The following is a 13,269-nucleotide window of genomic DNA, read 5'->3' as shown; positions in this document are numbered from 1 at the left end:
GCATAATGTTACCTCAATGCTGCTGTAAATATACCACAGTATGCATCTCAAGTGAACCCCTGTACTTCGAAAGCAGGCCCACATTATTATTTTTTCCATAAAAACATAGGTCATTGTTTATGCCCATTTCTCTGATCTTGCTTCGGTCATTTAGGACTTCTTGTTTGTAGCTAACGTATTTTGGACTTGTAACCAGCTAAATGTTGAATATAATTATATATTGGCTTGAACTCCTGTCCTACAAAACCTTAGATGTAAATGAATAAATGATGAGTTTGGAACAATATTCAGTTTTCCTAGCATATAACCTGATGTTCCTGATCAACATGAGTCTTCTGAATAAAAGATTTGTGAACAGCCCCCACATCAGACTACACACTTTAGGAGGAAAACGAAGCCTATAGTTGTGGATAACAAATAGATAGGGGTAAAGCAGATACACCAGTTCTACACTGAGACCCTTTAACTCAAAACTTCTTATGCAGTAGGGGATCTCGGTGGCTATCAACTAAGTACTCAAAGCAGGTGATCACTCTTTGGTAATTACAGTTTGAAGAGCAGAAAAATATGTTCAACTAGAGAAGGTGTCCCGAGGTTTACATCTTCTGCTGTCATTGACTTCAAAGTATCACTTAACAGAAGGAAGGAAGGCCTGGGAGCAGAAGATCTCACTGCTTATGACATCCTTAAATACATGAGACTTGATTGAATTATTCCTTAAGGGCTTCTTGAGCTAGGCCTCTAGCATCTTACATTTGGTATTTATGGGCATGACCATCTGTTCCCCGGAGCTTCTCTTCCTCCACTCTGCTAAATACTATAATAACGAACAACAGCAGCCATCAGCTTTGTCGTAAAAAATGTCATTGGTTGAGGAGGTGAAAACCCTACTCAATCAACAGCCAAAATTCTTGTCAGGATGAACCACAAAAGTCACTAAATTAAACTGTGCTTAAGCAGACCGGCTTAACTTGGAGGCAATATGTAAAGTATTTCTGCAGCACTCAAACAGTATTAAAGTAAAAGCAGAACATAGGAAAAATCCCAAACCAATTAAAAACATAGAGTAAGGTGAATAAATAAATGAAGTTATATCAGAATGACAAACATCCAATAAGTAGAACCATATATATATATATATATATATATATATATATATATATATATATATATATATATATATATATATATATATATATATATATATATATATATACACACACACAAATCAGCTCCTTTCGGCAGCTGGCAAGCATTCACGCTAAGCCGGCAACGAAGGAGACGGACCACCAGGTACAGACTTCTGATCACCAGTGGTGGGCTAGCTGTGTGTCAACCTGTTCAAGGTATGGGCCTTTGATCTGACCCTGAAGGTCTTCCTGCTATCCACCAAGGGGAGGGTGGTGCAGGTTCTCACCGACACCACTGCTGTGTGGAACTGCAACAAGGAGGGCAGAGTAGGGTCCTGAGTCCTGTGTCAAGAGGCTTTGTGTCTTTAGAGGGGGCTAGTGCACTAGGACATCTTGCTGTTCTCCAACCTCTTGGTGAGGTCCCTGAATGCCAGAGTGAACGGACTGAGCAGAAGACGTCTGGCAGTTCACTTGTGGTGTTTACATCCCAAGGTGGCACATCATGTCTTTCACCAAAGGAGAGCCCTGGCTAGATTTTTTTGCACAGTCATGAATTTGCAGTATCAAAAACTTTGCGTGCTGGGGTTTCCGCAACAACACTTTTTAGGAGACTCATTCCGGCTGAATAGTGCAAGTGATTGCCTTTCCGACACTACTGCTCCTGTCTTAAATTCTGAAGAAGATAAAAAAAAACTGAGACCAAGCCATCCATGAACATCTATCCTCCATGAGCGTCTGTCTTCCAATAAGACTACTACTTTAGGAGGAACACTTGTCTCAGCAGCAGGGCAGGTTCCTGCCATATATGCAAGTTACACCTCCATGCTACAAAATTGAGTGGCAGCAGTTAACTGTTTTCAATCTACCACATGAAGTGGTGTGGTAGATGCCATCATCTTCTCCAAATTTTCCTCTACATAATTCTTTTATGTCAGTTGCTGGAAAAATTTGTTTCGTAAATCCTTATGTTTGTTTTGTTATTAGCCTAGAAGGTCTTGCACTTTGTCCTTGTTTAAATCACTTGTGATGCCATAGTGGGACCTTAACTAGGTCTTGACATTCCTCATGTGTATAAGTCTTTCAAGTCAATGTGTTGCTCCTTCCTGTATCTCCTGACCTTGAACACTGTATTACTCATTGCATGTCCCATGAGTGAACTGCAGGCGCTTTCATTGCAACCACCCTACTAACTTTTTTTTAGACAGATTGGTGCTGAGGAGTCGGTAGGCCTTCTTAGTGAAAGTTGTGACTTTCCACATTAGCCAATCAATGTACCAACATTTTTGCCTGACCCCCTAAAAGGGGAGGAGCTGCAAGTTTGGTTTGGACTTTTTCTGTTGATCATATCACGGAAGAAGTGTTCTCTGGAGCAAAGAATGGTGAATGGCACTGTAGAAGAGGAATTTGTTGAGAAGTATGGCCCTCTGCCTTGAAAACTGCTGCACATAGGCTAATAAGCAGCTCTCTGAGAGCCATTTCTACCAGGGCCAAGGCCTCTACCTAGAACGTGACACAAGGTCTATTGGACCTCACAAAGCACTACTGCCTTGACTGCCAGGTTTATGGAGAAGGGCATTTTGTTTTTACAGCCTTGACTACCAAGTTTGCCGAGAAGGACATTTTGTCTCCTTTTTTTTGTCTGAGCCCACTCCACAGACCCTCCACCTTGAGGATTTATTGCTTTGGTATTTATTCTGAAATTAGGAATCTGGGGTTTGGTATGTCCACCAGAATAACATATTACTTACCTTCTATTGCACTCTTTCTGGTGGACACTCTATCTAACCAGATTCCTCACTGCCCTCCCACGACTCCACTCTTGGGAGCGGCCTCTTTTTCTTATCTAAACAGGTCTCTAATTTGTAAATGGCATACTATTACGAACAATTGCCCATGCTCTGCACACAGGAGTAACAAGTAAATGCAGCTCTACTCTGTCACTTCAAGGGCAGTATGGAGTTACAACACCACCTAGAGGCGCCCGTGAGCACTGCTGCAGAATTATTCATCTCCAGTTTTGTACCGGAGGGATATTCTAAGGTAGGGAATCTCCAGTTAGATAGAGTACCTACCAGAAAGAGTGTAGCCAAAGGTAAGTACCTTGTTCCTTATCAATAAATGATTGCATACGCACTGTTTTCCCTCTTTTCCAGCCCCAAGTGGCAGCAAAGTGAAGTATGTTTTCATTGCTGGCACTTAATTGCTGCATCAAACATTGTCCTCTTTTGTAAACGTTTCTCAGTTATGTTTTCCTTTTATTTTAGCTAACAGTTCTAGCAAAAATGTGAATGCTAAGAGAACACAGGAAATGTCAAAGTTAATAGACGTGGAACACAATGAAGGAGGACACAGAACCTTTCCTTGTAAGATAGAGGGCGGGCATCCCAAGCCACACTACACTTTCCATCTGCATCCTTCAGGATTTATGCAAAAGGCGCATGGATTAAAACATGTCCCAACTTCCCGTCAAGGTAAATACCGCTTTTTTAATCATAGTACATAATACTGTATTCTTTAAATTGTTCCCTCTTCATTATGTTAATTTATTATAGTCTATGAAATATGTCTGCAGAATCAAAGACCATTCTCCAGGCACTTGTATGTGGAAAGGGATGGGTCAAGATTCATACATGGTGTCGACTGTAACAGAAAGGTTTAAGTTATAATTTAGTTTAACTGCATTGTTGTTTTCGGTGATATTTAATTATTAAAATTGGCAGTTTTGAGAGTTTAGTGGTTGGCATTAACGGAAAAACTAATAATAAGATACTAATTTTCTTTTAACTACTGCAACAAAAAGTGAACTAAAGAGCCATAATGACTGTTAAACTTAAACTGAACTCAGTAAATTAAAATTACATTTAGGTAAAGGGCCTAATTTAGAATTTGGGGGGGATTGGAAAATTCTCCCGATTTTGGAGTCTGTAAATAGGGGGTGGAATCTTCAGGCGAATTTCCTACCAAGCAATATCCCTGTGTTAAAAGAAATTCAACCTGTGAATTGTGATCTGTATTGAGAGCTTTCTCTTAAAGTTAGAGGATTTTCAGATCCCTCAAAGCACCAAATGAGGCCCATAGTTTTGACTCTCTCTTGAATAATGGTCACATAGATGATGTGGCTTTGTGGTACCTCCCTCTTCTTTCCACCCCCGGCGTCTCCGCGTGTGATGGTGCTGCTCGCGGTGACATCACTTAGAATGTCACCGCGACCAGCGTTCCAAGGCGAGCGCCGGGGACACCAGCTGAGGAGGCTGCATTGCGAGGCTGTGGCTGAGGTCGCAGGTGTTTGTACTTAATTAATAAACACTCCTGTTTACATACGTGACGGCTCCGACTGTCATTTAAGCCGTCACCACACTGGCGAGGAGGGTAACCTTCTGCGACCTCAACACGCCAGAAGGAAGAAAAGTAGGACAGCAGACTCGAGGAAAACCAGCCGGCTGACTGGAAAGGGCATCGTGTTACTACGCGGAGAACGGACCGGAGGAAGACGCAGCCCAGGGTGGATGGTGTTTGTCTAACACCCGAAGAAGGTGCAGAGGGAGTTGAAGTGCCATGGCGGAATACGTGTGAAGGCAACTGCAGGTCGGTGTAGACTTTTCATCCGAAACTCTCCTGACAAGTGAGGTACGCCTGTCTGCCATCCTTGCGCGCAACCCCTAGACTGTGGCGAGCTACGTGTTTTCAGCTATTAGTGTGTGGGAGACGTCCCGTTCGTGCCGGAGCCTGGCTAGCGTGTAACCTTAGCGCCTCTGAGCCGAGTGTAAAGGCGAGAGCGAGGCGCGCTGTGTCCCCATCCGGAGCAGAAGAGCAGGGCTGTCGGGGACTGGCAGCCACGTTGACTGAACTGATTGCTGCCTGAAACAATACTGAGAGAGATCAGTCAAGGCGAAGGCAGGAGAAGTGTGGAATAAACGTGAGGGGGCACGCACTGTACTGCGAGTAAAGATTCAGCGTTTAACGCGGCTGTTTGGTTCCATGGATTGTCACCGGCGTGCAATCGACATACTTTGACTGGCATTTGACCTGTTTTGAGAAGCGTTCCTCACCCCTGTAACCCTGCTGGTTAATGAAGGTCTTGCTTCGCGCGCGTGTGTGTGGCAGTTTCCCCTGTCACCACAGTGGGCAGGCGCTATCTGAACGCGACAGGGGAGATGTGCATGTGAGAGAAGGTGCACTGCCTGTGGCTTGACGGAGAATTGTCCTGCACGTGTGATGAACTGTTGGCGATTTTGACCCCCATGGAGCAGACGAGAAAGAAGATGTGTATTGCCAACATTTGAATCTCTCTGGGAGAACGGTGTTGACAGCCAACACAAGAAAAAAAAACTGTTGTTTCAGCATTTAGAGCAAAGCATTGACTTTTCATAGGGCAAGCCTTGCGCTGAGTACAGTCAGCCCCAGTGTGAATGACTGTACAAACGGGGAAAATATTCATGTTGTATTTTGAACCTCCACTTCCCCACTGCTGGTCTTTTCATACGTTCATATAACTTCAGAATCTCCTGTGTTTCAGTAACCCATTCAGTAGCAGGTTGCATGTTCTGTATTTTTGTTTAAGGAAGTGAGAGCTGTGCAGAGGTGGTTAGATGTTTTCTCCTTAAGTATAGGTGTCTCCACCAGTAGTTTTTTTTTCAAGGCACACTTACCTTGGCACAGACTTCAGCGTCTCTCAGAACGTACTAAAGTTTCACAGTGTTTTGGTGCATGCTTGAAGAGTGAAAGTTTTTATCCTGTCTATTGTGAAGTAAGCATGCAAAGTGTGACCCCTCCACCCTTTTTCTTAACCAACCCAGGTGATCCCACCATCCTGTGGAAAAAATGGAAAAAAGTGTTCTTGAATTACGCTACTGTGTGTGGGCCCAACCTAGGACTAGAAAGGAAAGTTGCGCTGCTGGCCTATTACTTAGGCGCAGAAGGAGAGGAAGTCCTAGACCACCTCCCGGATTTAGGGGCACAGGAGGCAAGAGGTCTGAATGAGTTTGAAGTTAGCCTAAAGAAGTTAGATTTGCACTACCTCCCTAAGACAAGCACAATCATGGAGAGGTACCACTTTGGGAAGAGAGCACAGAAGGAAGGAGAGTCTATAGAAGATTTTGTGTCTGAGTTGAGAAAATTAGCTGCCACTTGCAAGTTTAGTGGAGCGAGTGAGGAGAGAATTAGGGACCAGTTTGTCCTGACTTGCAGGATGGAGCGAGTGCGTGAAGAGCTATGGCTTAAAGATGACCCGCCTTTGAGAGAGGTCCTCATCATAGCCAAGCAGGTAGAGCACATGTTGCAGTGCGTCAAGGAGATTAAGCAAGACGCAGGGGAGAAGAAGAATGATGACAAGACCAATGTCAGTGAGGTGGTGTCCGAATGCGAGACTGTGTCCGTAGTTAAAGGTCAGAAGGTAGTGGGCAGAGAACAGAAGGAAGGAAGGCAGGCCGGGAGGAACATTCAAAGGTACCTGCTACAGGTGTGGTAAGCAAGGGCACCTAGCCAACGACAAGGAGTGTCCCGCCCTCAGATTCACATGTAACAAATGTGGTAAGAAAGGCCATTTCAAGCAATATTGCAAGAGTGGGCAGGGGGCCAGTAGGCAGAGTAGAGACAGAACGAATGTGGTGTGCAACGAGATTGTAGTGCAAATACAAGAGTTGAAGGCACAAAGTCCCGGAAACCCCACGTGTGCGGAAATTGCAGTACAGGAAGATGAAAGTCAAGTCAGTAGCCCAAAAGACGCCATAAAAGTAGGGGAGGTTGACCTAGAAGCATTGTTTGACTCCTGTTCTAGAATAACAATTATCAATGCTAAGGAGTTCTCACATGTGTCTAAGGGAAAGATAATCTTGAAGAGGTTAGACTTAAGGCCAGGAGGGTATGCGGGGCGTCCTATCTCCATGAAAGGATATTTTCTGAGTAAAATTGAGTACAGGAATAGGACTACTGTGTCTAAAGTATATGTATCCACTGTAGGAGACAACATCTTGGGGTGGCAAGCTCAGAAGGGTTTGGGTGTGTATCTCAATCCCAACAGCAATCCCCAGATTTTAATACAGGAGATACAAGAATGTAAGACTGACATCACAACAGAGTTCGAAGAGGTGTTTAGGGAAGGGCTTGGATGCTTGAAGAACTACTGTCACAAAATAAGATTGAAGGTGAACGCCAAGCCCGTTGTGGCTAAAGTTAGAAAGCTCCCCATAGCCATTCAGGAGGAGGTCAGATCCGAATTGGAGAAACTGTGCAAGGCTGGAGTCATCGAACCTGTGGAAGCGACTGAATGGTTGGCACCCATCGTGGCAGCGAAGAAGAAGGATGGGTCAGTCCGGCTCTGCATTGATTTAAGGGCACTAAATAAGGAGGCCGTGGTTGACCGATACCCCTTGCCGAACATCACCCAAATGATGAGCATGCTAGAGGGTGCCAAGGTGTTTTCCACCCTCGATCTCACCTCGGCCTATTTCCAGATAAAACTACACGAGGAGTCTCAGGAACTCACTGCTTTTGTGACACCTATGGGCGCTTACAAGTTCTAAAGGATGCCTTTTGGGTTAGTCTCGGCGGCCGCCGTGTTCCAAAGAATCATGGGCAACATCCTAAAAGGCATCCCAGGCGCCATGTGTTACCAGGATGACGTGCTTGTTTTCGCAAAGAACCACGTAGAGCATGATGAGAGACTGAGATGTGTGTTGAGGAGGTTTTTGTCCCAAGGCCTTACCGTAAAGAAGAACAAATGTGTATTTAGCTGTGCAGAGCTGGATTTCCTGGGTCACAAGGTAACGACGGAAGGCATACGTCCCAAGGCCGAACTGCAAAACACCATCGTGAATCTGTCGCCCCCCAAAAGTAAGGACGAGATCAAATCATTCATGGGGATGTTGGAGTTCTATGGAAAGTTCATAAGGAACCTGGCAGGCAGGACTTACGCCATCAGGCTACTGTTGAAAAAAGAAAATGAATTCAAATGGAGCCAGGAATGCCAGAGGGAGTTCGAGGATGTAAGGAGAGCACTTGCTGAAGCCCCCAGTTTGAAGTCATACGTGCCCAACCGGGCAACGATCCTCACCACAGATGCAAGCGCCAAAGGGTTGGGAGCTGTCCTCACCCAAAAAGGCGAGGAAGGAGAAGAAACCATAGCTTTTGCCTCAAGGTCGCTCCAGAAGTCTGAGAACAACTACTCAGTTATCGAAAAAGAGGCATTAGCGGTATCATGGGCAGTAGGAAAATTCAGAGACTTCCTGTGGGGTGCACAGTTCACCCTCCGAACCGACCACAAGCCGTTGGTAGAAGTATTCAGCAAAAAAGGTTTGGATGCCATCTCCAGCAGGATTAGGCGTTGGGTGGTCAGCCTCCAGGAGTACACGTTCAACGTCGAGTACGTCCCAGGAACGCAAAACCTTGCAGCTGACTGTCTATCCAGACTCGTCAGTGAAGAAGAAGCAAGGGAAATGCAAGAAAAAACGGATGAAGAAGAAGAGGGATTCATGGTAGAGAATGTCTGCACCATCCAGAAGGCGTTGGGAGAAGAAACATGGAGAAAGGCGCTGGATGAGGACAAGATACTGGAGGAAATTTGCAGAAGAGTGAGGGATGGATGGAAGCACGGCGACAAACGAGATGAAGACCTACGGCCTTACCAGGCTATTAAGGACGAGTTGACCATTGTTGACGGATGCCTGTTCAGGGGAACAAGGCTTGTACCACCAGCAACTGTGAGAGACAACCTGGTCGAGATAGCCCACGAAGGGCATTTGGGTATCACCAAAACCAAGCAAAGACTCAGGGAGAGTTATTGGTGGCCGAACATGGACCTGGTCACCGAAAGGAGAATCAGGGAGTGCATTCCATGCAGCAATAGCGACAAGGTCCTGAAGCAACAGACGCCACCCATGGTGTGTAGGCCGTCCCCGTCAGGACCATGGGATGAGTTGGCATTAGACATCGTGGGCCCGATGTCTGGTGAACTGCGGACGCCTTACATATTGGTGCTCGTAGATTTGTATTCTCGGTGGCCAGAGATAAAATTCGTCAATGAAGTCACGACAAAGACTGTCATCGGATTTTTACAGGAGGTGTTCATCCGAGAGGGGCTCCCCAGCAACATCCTCACTGACAACGGAGTACAACTATGCTCGAAGGAGATGGAAGACTTCCTAGAAGAAAGGGGCATCAGACACAAGCGTTGCACGTTATACCACCCCGAAACAAACGGCATGGTCGAACGCTTCAACAAAACCCTCAAGGAGAGCATCCAGTTGGCCAAAGCCAGTGGCATAAGCTGGAAAGAAGAGGTGTGGAGGCGCATAGAAGCATACAGGTTCACACCGCATCAAACGACTGGCGTCACCCGTTCGAACTGCTCCGCGCCAGGATACCCAACACTAAGCTTACCCCAGGGTTGATGGAATGGCACAAGGGGTGGTCGGACCGAACCAAAGAAAAGGACAGCCTGAAGAAGCATGAACAAGCCATGAAAGTGAGGAAGGAAGGATACGACCAGCGCAAAGCCACACGGGAGGTCGAATTCAAAGTAGGAGACGACATCAAAATCAGAGCTCCCACAGGGAGGGCAAACTGGTCAGGGTACAGCAGTCCCACCAAAATCACTAAAATATTTAAGAATGCAGTCAAAACTCAAGAAGGGAAAATATGGAACCTGGGGAGAGTTGTAAAATACCACCCTCCAGCGGTAGTCCCTGAAAGTGCAAGGGGGGGAAAGGGTGACCCAAGATTGGACCTTAGCTCCACCACCATGAGGCCGTCATGTGTCCCTCACCCAGGCCACAGGCCCAGCAGGAGAGTGACCAGACCTCCCAGGCATTTTGATCAATATGTAATGATGTAGCCGTTGCCACTCTTCCTACTGTAAGCTTACACCCTCTCTGGGTCAGGGTTCCTGTGTGCAATACTCCCCACTACTCGTTCTTTTAGTCACCCCATGTTTTCTTTCTGCACATGTTGTATTTAATGTTTTCAATTTGCAGGGGAGGGGGATGTGTGGTATCTCCCTCTTCTTTCCACCCCCGGCGTCTCCGCGTGTGATGGTGCTGCTCGCGGTGACATCACTTAGAATGTCACCGCGACCAGCGTTCCAAGGCGAGCGCCGGGGACACCAGCTGAGGAGGCTGCATTGCGAGGCTGTGGCTGAGGTCGCAGGTGTTTGTACTTAATTAATAAACACTCCTGTTTACATACGTGACGGCTCCGACTGTCATTTAAGCCGTCACTACAGGCTTGCTCTGAGTTACCTTAGTTATATTTAAGTCTGACAAGGAACCATCGGTGATATAATAGAGAAAATAATCCAACAAACCTATTGCTTAGGGCGATATTTACAAATTTCCCACCATATAATGAGTGGAGTGGACAAATACCGTTTGTTTTAGTCTGCCAGAAGCAGATGCGAAAATGGGCAGTTCTGATTGGTTCCTCTGATTTCTCATGTGTCCTCATGGATGTGAGTACTTTGAAAAAGCCTTTACTTTGCTCACGAAAATAGCACTGGTGAACGTTGTTTTTTTCCCCACCCATGGGGAAGCTAATGAGCACTAATTTCTCTCTTAAGGTGAAAAAGAAAATCGGCGGATTTTGACTTTTTTCGAAATTTTCCCAAATCTTTTCCTCACCCAAATTGTCAGGTGATAGCTACTTAAACCTTACATTCTCTAAATGCTGTCCTTGACTTGCTACTGAGTAACAAGATTCTAGCCGGTGTTAAGCACATAAAGAAAGCTAAATATATTCAGATTATTTACATTTGTAAATAATTCATTGCGTTTTAAGAAAAGTACTCCGGTTTTGCTGCTGTACTGTTGCAGACATGATGTTCATTGCTCTCCAGATTTAATTCTCAAATGTTTCCTGCCATCCCATCCTGGGTGCATACAATATGGTAGTATCCAGTTATTTTCCCCATATTATTAGATTGAAGCTACCCTTTCCTGTCATCCCAGCCTGTGTGCTTTTTCTGTCTTTGTCAGTAAAAGGACTGAACTTTCTTTATCCTGCTGTTGAAGTTTCTCTTAGGGCTTCAAGTAGAAATTGTTTCCTGTTGGAAGTTCCAGGAACACTACAGCCTTCATATGCTTACCAGGGCTGAGAACTGCACTTTAGTGCTGCAACAGAAGACATAGGAACATCTAGGCCGTCACCGACTCAGCTGCTTGCACCGTGACCTGACGGCACTGCATGAAGAATTGCCTGCTTAACAACGCAACCCTGGACTCACCGACACTGCCATCGAGCCTCTACTTGCACCGTGACCTGTGAACACCACACGTCGCATCGCAGCCTTGATATCTCCAATGACTATGCTCCATGCTGACATCGACAATGCTGCCTGCACCGTGACCTGTGGACATGGCCCATGAGATACACGAAGCATCGCCCCATCCCCCACTGCAGCCCTGGTCTATCGACGTCAGTGCCATTGACTGCAAGCTCGTCACCAAAATCTCCTTCTTGCCTGTAGGCTCCACACGACTTCGCATTGTAGCTCTGGCCCAGCAAGTCCCCCCCCCCCCCCCCCACCCCCCCTTCGCCCTTTAAGTCGCAAAGCACACCTGCCTGTCGATGCAAGCTCCCCTGATAACCACCTTGAAGGCCTCCCAAAGGGTGGCCCTAATTGTGTCCTCCTTGTCACTATGCTCGAAATATTCCATGATTGCCATTTTTGTGTCCTTGCAGAACACTTGGTTGTGTAGCGCTCTAGGTGGGAGCCGCCAGGTGAAGGCCGGGGAGCGAACTACAGGCAGCTGTAGTTCCAATAGCACTGAGGCGTGGTCTGAGAGCATGTGCAGCAGGTGTGATGCCTGTGCCGACCACGATGCCACGTCCTGTGAAATAAGCCAATAGTCAGGTCGCGACCATGTTGCATGCTCATTATTTACACAGGTTCCTTCTTTCAGGTGGGCATGTCCTATGCAGCAGATATCAAGCGCAGTTGTCCAGCGGCCCATGGGTGTGGTCGCCTAGTGTCGCTCTGTCCATTTCAGGGTCACGTATGACATTAAAGTTGCCCCTACAAAATGTTGCACCAGGTCCTAATGCTTCTGCCTGCTGCCATACCTCTGTGAAGAATTGGGAGTCCTCTATCTTAGAGTTATAAACAGACCGTATCCTGACTGCGCGTCCCAGCATGCCACCCGAAAGCAAAACGTATCTACCCTGTGCGTCAACTTTGACCCTGTGCCTCAGCAATGCTAGCCCCTTTGTATCACAGTCACCACTCCCCGCCTACAGCTTGAATAGGCAGCCACATCATTCTCACCGAACCAGCGTGATCTAAGTCTAGTTGCAGTACTTTCTGCAAGGAGGAGCTCCTGCAGCAGGCAAATAATTATGGAGTGGCTATGTAAGTATGCAAAAACTTGACATGCCTTCCGATGGTCGTTAAGGCTGCAGATATTCCATGTTAACAATTTAATGTTGTACATGAGAAAACAGTATTCTAATGTAATGATAATGCACAATAACCCTCATTACATGTATAGTGTGCCCGAATATGTTGAAGCAGATAGGTGCTGATGTTAAAAACTATAATAAACCCACCCTCACATCAACCCCTCAACTTGGTTGTGCACCGTCCTTACCCTCCTCAAACAAACCTTGTAAAGAACTTTTGAGAGGAATCGTCCCAGGGGACAGAGAAAAACCTGGCGAACACCTTCTACCATGTAAGGCAGTGTGGCCGAGTCAAGGATACCAACGAGCAGATTTTAGAAACAAACATCCTGTATAGGCTCTAGTAGTATATATATATGTTATTAAAGGTGGACGTGTCATACATTTCAACAATAGAACACAGGTGAGGGCCAGGGAGGTATCAAATCAGTCATTATCGCTACCGACGAGCTTTGTGATGCCCCTGGGTCCTTAGTGAAGCATTTGGCAAATTTCAAGCCTGCCTTGGCTTCCGCAAGAAGTTTTATTTGCCGCCACAGGTCACCTTGAGCCGGGCAGGATAAACCAAGGCGCATGGGATCTCTGCTTTCTGGAGCATACGTTTAGCTGGGAGAAACTCCCGGGGGGTCACCTGCACCACCCAGTGAAGTTGGGGTAAAAGGATAAGTGTATCAAGCTAAACTCTGAGTTCACTTTGGTGGTAGATCCTTTTTCTTTGACCACTCCGAGGCAGCATGGGACTGGGTGGAGG

At 46.2% G+C, this 13,269-nt stretch overlaps 1 protein-coding gene across 4 annotated transcripts in view; it reads left to right on the top strand.

Annotated features, from left to right (window-relative positions):
- Window positions 1–13,269, top strand: part of LOC147705857 (uncharacterized) — a 233,116-nt gene that overhangs the window by 94,006 nt on the left and 125,841 nt on the right. For all 4 annotated transcript variants that reach the window (XM_086932296.1, XM_086932297.1, XM_086932298.1 and 1 more), the window contains one exon: window positions 3,395–3,601. In XM_086932296.1, the coding sequence (XP_086788422.1) occupies window positions 3,395–3,601 (207 nt within the window). The remainder of the gene's footprint in view (window positions 1–3,394; window positions 3,602–13,269) is intronic.

The sequence above is a fragment of the Lissotriton vulgaris genome, chromosome 7 (assembly GCF_964263255.1).
Source record: "Lissotriton vulgaris chromosome 7, aLisVul1.2, whole genome shotgun sequence".
NCBI classification, from domain to species: domain Eukaryota; kingdom Metazoa; phylum Chordata; class Amphibia; order Caudata; family Salamandridae; genus Lissotriton; species Lissotriton vulgaris.
The sequence above is the reverse complement of the archived record's forward strand: the minus strand, read 5'-3'. Positions and strand labels throughout refer to the sequence as shown.